Source organism: Montipora capricornis, chromosome 6, assembly GCF_036669925.1.
Source record: "Montipora capricornis isolate CH-2021 chromosome 6, ASM3666992v2, whole genome shotgun sequence".
Classification (NCBI taxonomy): Eukaryota; Metazoa; Cnidaria; class Anthozoa; order Scleractinia; family Acroporidae; genus Montipora; species Montipora capricornis.
The window spans coordinates 56,258,992-56,274,193 of record NC_090888.1 but is presented as its reverse complement, the minus strand read 5'-3'; the positions used below and the strand labels follow the sequence as shown (position 1 = coordinate 56,274,193).

The following is a 15,202-nucleotide window of genomic DNA, read 5'->3' as shown; positions in this document are numbered from 1 at the left end:
TAAGACAATCTAAGTTTATTTGTGTTGTGTAACTATAAGATAATATATAGTACTTTAAAATTCTTTTCATGTCAACCAGGAGTTTGACAATAATAACTGACTTTACTTTTGGCCATGTCAAAACACTACTTGTACATGTACATATAACAATTTTTAAAAAACAAGACCATAAAAATGTGAAGAAAGCATGAAAAATGCTTCTCCTACAGATGAAACTATTAACACGAAAAGCTATACAAAAAATAAATAGGTATTTCCTTGTAACAATCCTGTTTCAAATTTTAATGTATAAACTCAATAACTATCAAAAATTTGATTTTGCTAAAAAGTGAACAGTAAAAAAAATTCTATGAAATAAAAATATAATTCTAGTTTCAAAAAAGGTCATCGAGGGTCATCCAGCTTTAGTATCTTCACGTTGTGAAGGGATTGCTTAAGGGTCAGGCTAAAAAGAAAAGCAAATTGCCATTTTAAAAAATTGTTATTTTAAAGGAAACAGTTCTTGAGTGGACGTAGATGCCTTTCTCTCCGGACCTGCCCTCATTGACGTGTAAAAACAACTGGCATCATACAAACTAAAATATAAAGTTTCACTCTAGGAAGAATAGGGTAAAAATAATAATAATAAGATTGAAACTCCACCAGAAAAATCAGGTGGGCCCAGTATTCATTAAAAGGAGGGGACATAAGCCCTCAGGCACACTATGACGCCTTCAGTTGACAAGGTGTCAATGGGTTGAACACTGTTTCATTTTATGGAAAAGGTTTGCTCATTGTTTGAGTTGTGTTATGACAAAAAATCAAAGCCACTGTTACTGCAACCGCTTTACCCACTAGATCCTGTGTTAGTCCATCGGATTAAGACATGTAAACCTGGTATTGTCCCCTTCGTTATTTGTGGTTAACATGGCAGATGGTGGTATTGTTTTTTGCAAACCAAAGACATCTGCGCCCAACAGGTGAAACCAACATATCTACATGTATGGCCAATGCTCAGTCACCTATGACAGACAAAGAACCATCATCTTCTCCTAAGCAACCTTCTCCACAAGTGATTTCTCCACCTCAAATCCTAGTATTTGTCTGTTCAAAATTGACAAGACACAGTGCTCATACATAGGTTATCAGAGACACTGTTTGTTTCTTATCAAATACTCAACACCTTTCTTTAGAAAGAGAGGTATGTCACACTTAATCATAAGTTTCAGTTTTTGCATGCATAATAATTTATTATTTAGCTCCAGTATTAGGTGTAGATGCATAGTAGCATCTAAAAGCATGTTTTCCATGTTCATCATGGCTTGTACATCTCATAGTCTTGTTTGAGTATTAAAATACACAAGTCCTGACAATCACAAAAATAACTATGGTACCTCAAATCTAGTGGTGTAAGGAAGATAAACTGACGATTTCGCTGCTCTGGTAGCATGGCAAGTTCTAACACCATCTTCGTGACAATTTTTCTATTCCACAAGTCCTATAAGGGAAAGGTAAAGACTCTTCTGAGTTATCTGAAATCTCATAGGTACTTTAATTTTTAAAGGTGAACTGCTGAGGGACCTGTTTTTCACCAGAAAATCTTCATAATGTTGGGGACCCAAAGACCCATCTTTGAAAACCATGCCATTCACAATGGCTTCATTTTTCTGATGCTACTAGAATATCATGCCATTACAAATTAGCCTAAAACGTTTTGGATTTTCGAAAAATATAACGTCACTTGAAAAGTGTGTTTCAATGGATTGCAAAAAAGATGCAAAGTCAATTCATTTACCACACTTTATCAAATGCATCACACTGACATGAACACACCTGCCTTATTTCTGATGATCACATTATTTGAGCTTTGATAATGTGAAACTGTGCACGTTGTTTCCTTTCACTGTGTTAAATATAATTGTTCTAAACTTACCGGTATGTAATGAAAGGAGGAGCAGGGATAGCCCAGCGGTGAGAGTGTTCACCTCCCACCAATGTGTCCCAGGTTTGATTATTCACCGATAATCACTTCGCCTTCAGCGAATAATTGTTTTAGTATAAATACACAGGTGATTATTTCAAAAAAGAGAAAAAAAATACATTTCAACGCGAAAATCATCTTCACTTACAGTGGCAAAACGACTACTGGCAGCCATTTTGTTCGTTGAGGTGATCATCAGCTCATAATCCGAGATAGCGAGCCAATGCGAGCGTGTGATTTTGTATAATCACCTGTGTATTTATACTAAGTATTAATATGATTTGATTTCATTGGTGCATCACCCCACAAGCTATTCGCAGCTTTAAACATTATCGTGTGAAAATATATAAAGTTCTGTGATAATAGTTCCTTTTTTAAGATGATTATAAAAAAGGCTAAAAGTTACTAAAAAATTTTAAGGAGCCAAAACGTTTTTGACCGTACGGTCATCATCAGTGGTACGTGGTGGAAATTTACAAACAACTTGCTTTTGTTTGATTAAGTTATTCCCAAGGGGAACAGTTTTGCAATCATCACTGAAAGAACGTACTGCTTTGTTTATTGCTGGTTTCTCGCAAGCAATTACCAGGCCCTCCATTCTCGATGCATGCAATGTTCCATGTGTATGTGTGGGTTGAATGTTTTGCGAGGTGACGTGCTGGCTCTGAGTTATGAGACTTGTTCTCGTGTTCTGCCTTTTGAACTGCACAGTTTCTTTTTGTTTCCCCAATGTAGGTTTTGGCACCAGTGCACTTGGCACGATAGATGACATAATTTTGACTTATGCTGGTTTTCATCTTTGAGATTAAATAAACTTTTGATTTTCTGTGTTTGCCACAAGATGATAAAGCTAACATAAATCGCCCATCCGCAAATTTATCAAGTTACCTTAATTATTACTCGTATAACAACGAGAAACTCAGCAAGAGTTTTATCAACATACTGAATACTTTTACGGATGGGTGATTTGATCTCCTGGGCAGAGCATGACTTTCATGACATTAATTCTCTTATCCCCTAAAAGCATTACAAAAAATTAATGATCATACTAAGGGACAAAAGGTCCTGCAAAACTGATGCAGTTTTGTGCTTTAATATTATTGTTCTTTGTGAATTGTCCAGAACAAATTGCAACCTATCAGGAGTGTAGCATGAGATTTTAAAGGTGTACGCACACAAAGAATGTTTCGAGCGCTGAATGCACTCTAAAGTACGAGGGGTCTGGGGGGCATGCTCCCACGGAAAATGTTGAAATTTAGGGTCTCAGAAATGTTGTTTCTGACTATTTTCAAAGGACATTTCAATTAATAAATGTGAAGGAAAACGTAGTAGTTAGTTGTGTTTTTTACCCATCTGCCGAGTTTTCTCTGCAGCAAGCTACAACTCAAACAGGGGGTTTCCAGTACAAGAAAAGGGTGAGATGTCGCAAACTCTGTTATAACATCATCATCATCATCATCGTAACATATCCTTAAAAAATAACCATGAACTGGGGGACTGGTGATACTGAAGACAGACACTGTGTGGGGGCTTCGAAGGGAAGACTTTTTCGTCCACTATTATGTTTCTTGCCATTAAGGCTTGCCTGGCCAAAGGGGTCCACTGAACATGTTAGTGTAACATCATCCAACATTAATGTTGAATCGAACATGTTGCACTCGTTTGGCCACTATGTTGTATGATGTTGGAAGTTGTTGAATGAAGTTTGATTTATACTGTAGGAAACAGACAACTTTTTTAAAAGACATGTTTCGGCATGCTTATGCCATCATCAGTTTAATGAGTTCCTAAGTGTGAACAGTTGTAAAGTCTACGGGTAGATGAAAAAATTATTACAACATGACGTAATACAAAAGTGGGTACTATTTACAGCGTGACACCAAACACTGTTTCCTGCAGTATTTATCATACTTGCTACTATTAATTGCGACCTTATGGAAGTTTGATTTGCATCAAACATCGTCTTCAACATCATCCAACGTATCTTTTGTTCTAAGGTGTGAACAACAGTGTTGTATTCGTTTGGCTATCACATTCAACAGTGTTGCACGAGTGAATGTGCTGCGGCTATTGGTATCCATGGTAATTCGTTGCATCTGTTTCGCACGTTGGCACATCAGTTGAAGCTATGGAATGGTGAACAAGCAAAGTCTTGAATGTCTGAGCGACGAAAAAATTAAGCAATCTCTCTTCGAACAGATAGTCCTTCTTGTGCAAGTCAAGACCCCGGGACGCTACTCCCTATGCAGTGACACCCAGCGTCTTCTCAAGGTCCCTCACACCTGCATGGTGCAAGACCTTTGGAGGCCGGCATTTGCTGTTGCAGTTCCCAGATTCTGGAACAGCCATTCTCTTGCTATCACCGAGAGTGACTCTATTGATAATTTTAAAAGGAACTTGAAAATGCCAACATGGCGAGAGTTTGTTTTCTAAGGATTCTGGGTAGATTTTGTTCCAGACTCTTGAGTCCAAAATTCTGGATCCAACATGTTGCATTCGTTTGACCACCTCGTTCAACACTTTTCAATGGCGTCCAAAAATGTTGGATAATGTTGGATCCGTTTGGCCACGCCTATATGGGTTAATAAAAAGATACTGGAAATACTCTCACACAGAGACACCAGTTTAATTCGAAATTTAAGAAACTTGGCCTGATTTTATACTTATACCTTGCAAAGTTTCACTCACCATAAAAACATCAAATTCATCAAGACATCTGAAGGGAGATTCCATGGCACCCCAAAGTGCTGTCAGGAAACAGATTGTGGACACTGATCTTTCTCCACCTGACAAAGATCTCATTTTGCTTGTGCTTTGATTGACACCTCTCTCAGAATGTTCGCCTACAGGGCCTTTGTGGACATTTACCTAAAAAGATGGTGAACAATCAAATTACACTTGTCAAGCAATGGCATTAGGATAAACGATAGACTATACTTTCAAAAAACTAATGTAACAGGACCTTCATGTAGCAGCATTTACTTACAATAAGCTCTAAAACCTCTTGACTGTGATCAAATGTGATGTGTCCACTGAATCCCCTCTGGCTCAAATGCTGAGTGAAAAACTGAGAAGTGTTTGATGCCATGAATTTCCTCTTTTCTTTAATGTAAGTCATTCTCCTCAACATCGCGTTGTTCAGATGCTTAAAAACAAAGGGACAGCATAATAAATGCTTTCATAGTCTTGTAAACATACAAGGGGGCCAACTGCCAAGCAAGCTAAATTTGAACAATAAAGCCTTGTTTCCAACTGCACTACAAAAATTTGTGACGAGCAACATAATTTGATCAGCTCAATCTATGTGATTCCTCTGGGGTTTTCCAAAATTTAATTCCAGTGTAATGTCACATGTACTAGGATTGCTTAAATATGTGAGGGTGAATGAGGCTTAACACAATGTGCATTCCTAATAGCACGTTTTTAGAATAATAATTACACAGGTTATTAACGAAAATGCTCTGCACTGATTGGTTGCAATTACCGTGATTATTCAATAGATAATTACTGAGGCAGTCAGCGTTATGAGATATATTGCAGCCAGCTGAGGCCGTAAAATCCTATTGTGCTCCCTCTGCGTTATATTAGCAATTACAGGAGCTTCCTTGTCATTTGTTGGTATGCAAACGATGAAATTAGCATGAATTCCCTATTGTAGGTAGAAAGTGAGAGACACTTTTTTTCCATCTTGATCATTTTGAGTTTTAAGTTGCAAAGGGTAGTTTTGATAAGGTACACATGCACTGAAGTTGGATGGAGGATTCCTCGGAAGACGAATCTGCCATGTAAATAACACGCAGACCTTGAGTTCCACGAGTACTACCGTCGTTGAAGGTAATGAAATTTTGTTTTTTGGCGAGCTGTTAATAAACAAGAGTCTAAATGAAATGTCTGAGGCGCAGCTGGATTTTGTCTTGGCACGATTTATTTCCAAAGTCAGAAGAGAAGACCGCCAAGAGTATCCAGGGAAGACTTTATAATTATGAAATGATAGGTGAAACTTAAACGTTTTTATGTGTGTAATATAACTTTGATTAACAAGAAAGATTGTACATTTAGAAGTTTAAAATCTGCATTGAATTTTCAAATGAAAGAGGAAGCTGCTCAAGGAGTAGGTGTGGTTGTTAATCAGGCTAAATTTATAACTGAAGAACAAGAAAACTTTTTGTGAGAAAATGGTTTTTTAGGTGGCAAGAATGGGGAGATTCTTTGCTATACTTATGGTTTGGGTTTTTGGCATTCAGTTTGCTTTGAGCGCTGGGCAGGAACACCGGAATTTGAAGTTAAAACAACCTCAGTTATCTTTAGAACATGATGAATCAGGGTGTGAATTCTTGTAGTACATGGAGGATATTAGTAAAACCAACAATGGAAGTTTGTGCCATTTGTGTGTCAAACGGAACGTTCATGCATATAAAAATTTCGCTAATGCAGAACGTTGCCCAGTCGAGCTGTATAAGGACTGTCTAAAGAAGTTAATGACAACGCATTTTATTTGCGTGCTTTGCCCAAACCAAGGGGAGAAGTGTGGTATTACAATAAACCAAAGGGAAGACTGTCGGCCGTCTGTTGGCCATTGTCGGACAACAGACGGCCGACAGTCGACCGACAGTCAGCCAACAGGTTTTCAGGGAGCTCTTCTTCACAATTTCCGAAATCTCCGTGCATCTAATCACTTGCAGCTCTGGGCATATCTGACTTTTGTGTGTACGTCAATTTGAAGCACCTGCAGATTGTTCAGTGAAAAGAGTATTGCGTGCAGTTGTCTGTCACTTTGTCAGTAATGTGGGCACCTGAAATTCCTACGGGTATTGTTTTGCTCAACTGTCAGTTTTAATAATTATTTACGTCAAAGTTGCATGCGTGTGCTATTTCAGTTTATTAGTTTTAGTTTAGCATGCACTCTAATAAGATTTCAAATAGCATTGGTTTCATTCACACAAGCCATGTACCTTAGTTAAAGTCGTGTACAAGCACGAGATTTTCAGATGATTTTGTGTTTTAACCCATTCAAGCTGACCATTATTTTATAATAATTCTCCTAACCTATTGGCTGACCAGTTGCATACTCGTCTATAGTAGTAGTACAATAATATTTTGCTAACCAGAAGTGTAGACTCATGAACTGTTTTGCTTAATATTAAGGAAGTCATAGAATAAGTGTGTAGACAATTTTATTGTTGCTTCTTGTAGTCTGTCTATTCATTTTCAACATTTTGTTAAGGCCCAGTATTAAAGTGTCTATCCAGCCTACGGAGTTGGTAATAATTTTTTGATTTCACCACTTTTCGACCTCGAAATCACGCCTCAAAGTTCGTGTTTTGGCCACGTCCAATCAATGCAAGTTGACTGCGTAATCGAAGATTGGTGACTAGTGACATCACCTCAGGAGCGACTCGAATGGAAGATATAGCTTGAGGATCATTTAAGGCTTTGTTTGCATTATGATCGGGAGGCGCGGTGGCCTCATGGTTAGTGTGCTCAACTCCGGATCAAGTGGTCCGGGTTTGGGTCCTGGCTGGGGACATTGTGTTGTGTTCTTGGGCAAGACACTTTACTCCCACGGTGCCTCTCTCCACCCAGGCGAATTCAAGGCTGGGGGTAACCCTGCGATGGACTAGCATCCCATACAGGGGGGAGTAGAAATACTCCTTGTCGCTTCATGCTAAGAAAACCGGGGATAAGCTCCAGCATGTTGGGCCACTAGGCTCGGAAAGCGCTTACCCTTGCATTACGATCTGCGAAAAAAAAAAAAAAGAAATAGACGGAAACAAAGCCTTTGAAAGGCCAGCTATCTCATGATACATGGTACAACGTAATAGCTTTTATAGGCATTCAAGAACAGAAAGATCCCGGGCGAGCCACCAATAAGTGCATCACTTGATGCTAGATCGAATTATCCGAAGGCTGTTTATTTTGAGTGTTAGTTTTGAATTTGACGGTCTGCCATTACTCACGTTCAAAACTGACCGATAGGACATCAGAGGGTTGGATCTAGAGAAAATGACGTCATTTACTCACTAGCTTGACATTTCAGCGTGTAAACGCAATTTACTATAAAATATGCAAAACATGGGTTTAAAAGTCTGAAAGCCTGAAACCCCTGTGCTGCATATTAGGGAACTTAAGCAACGACAACGGCGACGGCAACGAGAACGTCACAAATTTGCATATTTAGTGGACAAAAACAATAGCTTTGCACGCCCTGCATGAGCGTTTTTCATTTTTGTCCTTTTCTTTGCCGTCGTCAGCAAAACTACAACGTGAAATAGCCAAATTTAAGGTTTTATGAACAACGCCAGCACTTGAGGATAAATTTTCATTTTCTCCCCTAAATTAAGCGCCGTTCTGACCAGTGTCATTTTTGAGGAACTACCGCACCCTTGTCATATTAAAAAGGTTGAAATAGTCACCAGGCGATTAAAACAACGCGAATTTACATTTTGAGATGGCGTTCTCGTTGCCGTCGCTGTTGTCGTTGTTTAAGCTCCCTATTAATTCAGCCGCGTACACACGCATTGCATTCCTAAACTAGTGAGTCTTTGACGTCATTTTCTCCTCGACCCAGCTCTCTCAAGATTTTAAAGTTAGTAATGGCGGACCAATAAATAAGAAAATTCCAGTTAAAATAAACAGGTGTCTTTTTAAAATCAGAACTTAAGACTTGGGTCAGTTAGCGTTTAGTTAACATAGTTTTGAGAATCCAAAGGAAAAAAAGAATTTTTTTTGGTCGTAGTACCACTTTAAAGGAACAGCCTAAAAGAGGTGTTCATTCAAATACGTACTCCAGAGAACAAAATTAAATATGACAAAGGCAAAGGAAACCAAGCCATGTGCAAGGGAGGTTGTGTACATGTAGGCCTGTCAACCCCATTTAACACGCCTTCAGTGGCATGACCAACCTGACGATGACTTTGATCGGTAATTAATAATTAAGCTGAAACTTTGGTAATGGAAGAACACCAATAATTTATCTGTTATGAGTGTTTGCTGGCAATTCCAGACCATAGCTGCCATGTGAAGTCCTCAGGAGCAAAGTGACAAGAACTCTAAGCGGATGGAGTACTTGTTGTCCAGTTGTTGTGCTTTAACTTCACGAAGTCCATCCATTTCTTCCTTGTGGCCTTCGATTCACTTCGATTGTCACCATAAAATGGAATTTTATGTAATGCTATATACCCTTCTCTGCATCAGGAATATTTGAACAACCCGCAACAACACATCTATCAGGCATAATTTCCGAAGAACCCGTCAAGGGAACAAAGTAAAACTGATCCTCCAAAAAAATTGAATTTGGTGTGCGGTTCCTGACATGACAGGAACTTTGAAGCCATATTAATTTCAGTGTCAAAAAGTGCCGGAATTGAAAAATTCTTTTTGGGACAATTGTCTACGCTTTACAGAGATGCCAAAACCATAAAAACCCTGGAGGCTGTATAGACACTTCAACAGACCTTTTACTTTACATTTTAAATTGCCATGCCCAGGTTCTTCTCAAAAAAAGGATACCCAACATTACCGGGAAAAAAATTGAGGATTAAATGCAGCAATTAAACCATTGACCCCTGGGAGTGAGACTAAACAGATTTTATTGTCTAATGTCAAATGATTTAACTCGTTAACTGGGGGCCTCCTAGGACGTTTTTGAGGTGTCAATGGGTTAAAAATATTACGTTACATCACTAAAAAGCTATATAATTTTGAAGAATAAATCTTTCTCTTACCTTGTTATACTTTTGGATATTTGTGGTGTTTTTTACTATTTCTGAGAATCTGCCTAAAATGTCATGATAACCTCTTGTTACTTCCTCTGCACTTTGATGGCTGCACAAAGATAAAGCAAACCTTTTAAGTAGACATGCAGTTTCCATCCTATCCTGAAGTGAAAGCCTTGCTTGTGTCATCTTTACTCTTGAACACATTTCTGAAGGCATCTCAAGATAAATATTATCATTATATGGCTTGTGTTTGTAGCCGATATAATACGCGCTCTGATTGGCTAATTGTGACTGAATTTTAGGGCATTATACTCCCGTAATGCCCACGGGTCGATTACGGGATTGCAAAAACAAAGCAAAAGCAACAGCTGCAGAAAAAAATTAAATTTCTTGAATCTTCAGTCCTAAATGGTTTGTAAAATATTTCTAACCAGTAACTTACTTTCTTTCCTCTTCATCAATATATTTCTGCTTTTTTATTATTTCTGTTTCAAGATCCTGCACAGTGCGAGAAGTCTCAACCCTATCAAAATGTTGCATTGCCTTCTCTGCCTTTTGCTGTAGGGAGAAAACACTGAAATGAGTAAAAAATCGCGAAATGATGGATACTATAAATGTCATATTTGAAATGTGGATCATTGTAGTTATGCACCAGTCAATGTAAATCCATGATCCCCCCCCCCCCCCCAAAATGCCAGATGATTTTACTCTTTCAATGGGAGTCAATGGGTTAACGTACGTGCTACCATGATCAAAATTTTATCCCTTGAATTTTTAGGTTTATCACATAGAATTTCATGAAAGATTAAAAACACCATTTACTGTTTGGAAAATATCTGCATTGGTTTCCAGAGACATTTAAGTTTCAAAATGTGTAAAATATGCAAATGAGAGGACTGATGATGTCATTCACTCAACCCAATATAACATCAAGTATATAAATAGATCTATCCTCAGCCAATTTGCAGAAGAGATCATATTGAAACTTGGAAGCTAATAGTTCTATAAGCAACACATCTACAGCTATTAAGAAATTGGTTCTCATGGCAACTCACTCTTTTCCAGTCCCCTCCAACCTGATTTTCAAATTTTTTGGTGACCTTAAACAAGGCCACAACTCGACCTAACATACCGGTATTTATATGCTTGCAGGATCATGCAGATGAGGCCTCATTAAAATTAGCAACTATCAAAACAGAATAGCGAAGGTGACCAGCAAAGCTTTAATATCAGGGAGGTCTGGAACACAGTATGTTGCCATGGTAAAAAACTGGTATGCTCATATTGTGGAACACATCTACTAGAAACATAAATGTCCAAACGGACTCCATACGTGCGAAACTTTTTGTTTAACTTGTAAACTATTTTCATCACTTGTTTGTCTTAGTATGTACAGAGGTTAGTTTTTATACATTTTTGACTTGATAATGACATTACGGTAATGTCAAAACGTTGTCGATTTTCATTCAGCTTTTTAGCCTTTTAAATTTTAAATCTTAAATCTTAGAATGCTTTTAAGAAATGTTTCTGTTGCAACTTTTTTTTTGTCAAATGTTTTTCTAAGTCACTTCTTTTCTGTATTTCTTTTATGTTGTTAACAGTTTTAAGCAGTTATTGCAATGTCTCATTCTACTTTTTGGGCAGTTTTGCGTGTCATGAAATTACATCATTTTGCGTGACAGGGAACCCCTTTTACTCTTTCCTTCCTAAGAGGGGTAATTATAGATTTACTGTGTCCTAACACCAGATAATTTTTTATCAATGTGGGCCACGTCAGGGGTTAAAGGGCTAAGATGGGTTTGATAGAAACCTATGATGACATCGTTCATTGTGTTGACCAAAGGATAGCCCTACCTCGGCTAATTTGATGAGGCTATCCCTTCCTGCTCTGTTTGATCAATTTTCTGCTCTAATTTTTCCCGTTCCTTTTCAAAATGCTCCTTTTCTGCCTTTTTTTGCTCGTTTTTTTGTATTAGAGCCTCCAGCTTTTCCTAAAGAAGTCAGAAAATTGAGTACAAATCATTAAGTGACACTTGTTTCTTTGCACTTAAAAAAAAAATCTACCAATGTGGGAGACCACATACACACAGAATTTTTGTAGGGAATTCATCAGCAGTGATCTAATTAACCTGCATTTTCAAGTCCCTGGGTAAAATAGAGGTAACTTTAACCCAACAACTTTTCTGAGTGAGATGCAGTTTTTGGCGAGTCAGTTTCATCTAGACGCTGAAAAAACACTGTATGTGGCATAAAAATTGTGACAAAAAATGTCATTTAAAAAAAAATTGAGTTGCCATTAAATTATGACAAGCATCATCATTGCCTGCTTGGAAAAACTCTTTCACAAACTATGTTGGGAAATGAAGGGAATAAAAATCGTTGGTGATTACCTTAGTCATCTACAGTTTTGCCGACGGCATCATAATTATTTTTTGCCAACAATATTGAAGAACTTCAACAAATGCTACACAAACTCAACCAAGCTAGCCTCAAGTCAGGCTTAGCATGAACCTAAAAAAGGCCAAGGTAATGTACAACCAGTTTGCTGAGGACATGCAGTAACCCACGACCCACGAAATCGAAGAAGTCGATCATTACATCTATCTAAGTCAATGCATTTCCATGGATTCTGCCTCGAAGGAACAAGAGATCACCCTTGGATGGCAAGCTTTGGCAGAGCGAGCTCGAGTGTGATCTTCAGAAATATAGACATTCTGATCATTCTTAAATGCCAGGTTTATGACCAGTGCATTTTACTTACAGTTACCCTTACTGATCAGAAAGCTGGAATCTTACGAAACAACAAATCTTGAATCTTAGAACTATGCAGAGAGCCCACGAAAGAATCATGACAAACATCACGTGGCAAGACCATAAAACAGCTCAAAGGATTCGAGAAAAAACCAAAGTATGAAATATCATGAAACGATAAGTAAACTCATATGGAATAGGGCTGCGGTCATGTGGTCATAGAGCTGGCCATGTGTCATCACTTTGTAATGTCCATTGTCCATGGGTCTTCACACCTCCTTCCTAAAATAAAAGTATGGTTCAGGTAACTAACTACGACTCCAATTTTCCTTCAGTTTGATTCATACCTTCAGGGGTTCTGCATCCCTGAGAACTTCACCAATTCGTCTTCTTAGCTCATCAATGACAGCCTCTTGCTCAGCCATTAATTTACCAGCTTCTGCCAACTCCTCCTCTGCATTTTCACTCTGGATAAAAGTATATGGAAACAAAATCTGTGAGAAGTTTACTGATAATCTGACTTGTACGGAATGGCTGTCACAATGCATATGATCCCTGCAATTAGGGGTTTGATCAATAAACAGAATTGTGTGCTAAGTTTGTCATTGTTAACTTTGTTGCACAATAATATTATTCATAAATTATCTCAATACCTGCTCACTGAGATCAGCAATGAGTTGTGTACAGTGCTCAAGGTCAGTTTCCTAAAGGTTTAAAGAAGCCACAATCACATTGTTTTTAGGCAATCAAATAAACAAAAGTACTATTTTTCAAAAACCAAAAATAATGATTTACATTGGTTTATAAGAACTACTGAGTTAAGATGTTTTTATTCAGATTGACTTTGTAAGTGTACTGCAAAGCATTTGGATAGAGAATACACATGTGAAATATTACACTGTATTGGCTGTCCGTAACTCTGAATTTTATATGCTTAAACACAATCATCAGATGGCTTTATTGTGACAGAAGCATACCTGAAGTATCCATACACATTTTGTGTGAATAATGGTTAATTACAGGGCAATTGGACAGAATTTAACAACAGAGCCTCTATTGCGTAAAGTAAATGAACATTTACCACACATTTCTGGTTTATTTTACTACCGCCTCCTTGATATGTAATTTTAGTGAAGTTTTACATTCTCGGATGACGGGTTATGGGGTATATTTGAGGGGTCTGCAGAGCACATACTTGAGTTTGACATCGCTGATGTCATCGTGATTGTGCTATCCCAAAAGCTTTACAAAATCCATTTTTTGCCTTTGGTTTTTTTGTCAAGTAACCTTTACGAGGAGCTTCACCACGTCACCACGTTAAAGTCCCAATTTATGTTGTTGTTTTTTTCCATGCTCCCTGTTTAGTTTAATTGGTATTACTTAAGAAAGTTTAGTTTTTTACCCGTCAAGATACATTTATGTTTAAATTTGGTTTTCCACAACCCACATATTCCATCTATTGTATTTAAGTTGCACATCATTCTTGAGTTTTTTCGTTTCGTTTGGTTTCTTTTTTTTATAATTGCTTTTTTAAGGTTTTCCACAACCGTCATCGTTTATCAATCACAAACCACGTCATTACTCCCCTGGCTTACTTGGGAATAAAATAGTCCCAACTTTCATTGATGATTCTACACATGGTGGTTTTTATTGTGTTACAACGTTCAATTTTGCTTCTAAGGGGCATTATTAGAAGAATGAAGCCTATAACAATAGCAGAAATAAGTAGCCTTGCTATTCAGTAAGGCCTGTTTCAATCGCGTCGAACTTTCACATGTGATCATGAATCTAATGCAAAAAAGTTGTGTGTGAGAAAATCTATTTTGCTCATTTGCATTAGATTCGGGACTGTAGAGCTTTGACGTTTGGAAACGGGCCCTAATTTAACAATCTCAAGGAAACATTGTAGTGTTTCATACCTCTGTATTTCTTGCTTTAGGGACTACCACTCCTATTAGACACCTACATCAATTTTAATTTAACCATTGACCAGTAACATAGTCTGGCATTACACAGCGCAATCTATCAAGTCCTCACTCCAAGGAGGTCAATGGCTTAAAGGGGACCAATTAATAGGGAGTTTACAAGAACACGACGCGAGGCGTACGACCTACGACAACGCCACAAAACAATAATATCATTGGTTTTTAAAAATTTTAGCCAGTATTTTTGCCCGGGGCGCCCTTTGCCATAACAACGACATGAACTCCTCAAATAGAGGTTTTGACGACAACGTAAGCGTGCAAGAGAGAACTCTTTCATTCTCTTGTTTTCAATCTGAAACTGCTCGTACCAGTTTATTTTTAGGATACTTCGCCCATCATTGTAGGACGTGAACAAAACTGAATACATTGCGAAAGACTTAGAATAGAGCCAAGTTATCATTTTTGAAGTGACGTTGTTCCTTAACCGTCGTCGTCGTAGATACCTTAAAGCCCTAATTTAACAAGGGAAGTAAGATGGATTTTTGATGGAATAATTTACAGTCATTGTCCCTAATGAAACTATATGACAAGAGTTGGATGTGAAACATAATTGAGCAGATGGTTTATTAAGGGGGGGGGGGGGAAGGCGACAATTCTCTCAATGACATTGTTGGAATACATATCTTAAAGTACTGTTAACCCTTTCAGGCCCGATAGTGCCAAATGGCACTTATAGATTTTACTCTGTCTAACGCCAGACGATTTTACTCGTCAATGGGGAACCCCTCGGGCCTGAAAGGGTTAATTAAGCTAACAGCATCCAAAAACTATGTCCCTGTTTAACCCTT

At 37.9% G+C, this 15,202-nt stretch overlaps 1 protein-coding gene across 1 annotated transcript; it reads right to left on the bottom strand.

The window, feature by feature from the left end:
* On the bottom strand, nt 1-13,151 carry LOC138052557 (structural maintenance of chromosomes protein 6-like). The gene is made up of 9 exons (XM_068899100.1): nt 13,083-13,151; nt 12,777-12,896; nt 11,533-11,669; nt 10,121-10,236; nt 9,685-9,784; nt 4,947-5,105; nt 4,649-4,828; nt 1,374-1,477; nt 1-445 (listed from the first exon to the last, which is right to left on the bottom strand). The coding sequence occupies exons 4-9, from the start codon at nt 10,216-10,218 to the stop codon at nt 385-387; spliced, it is 702 nt and encodes a 233-aa protein (XP_068755201.1). The 5' UTR covers nt 10,219-10,236; nt 11,533-11,669; nt 12,777-12,896; nt 13,083-13,151; the 3' UTR covers nt 1-384.
* Nucleotides 13,152-15,202: the final 2,051 nt, after the last annotated feature.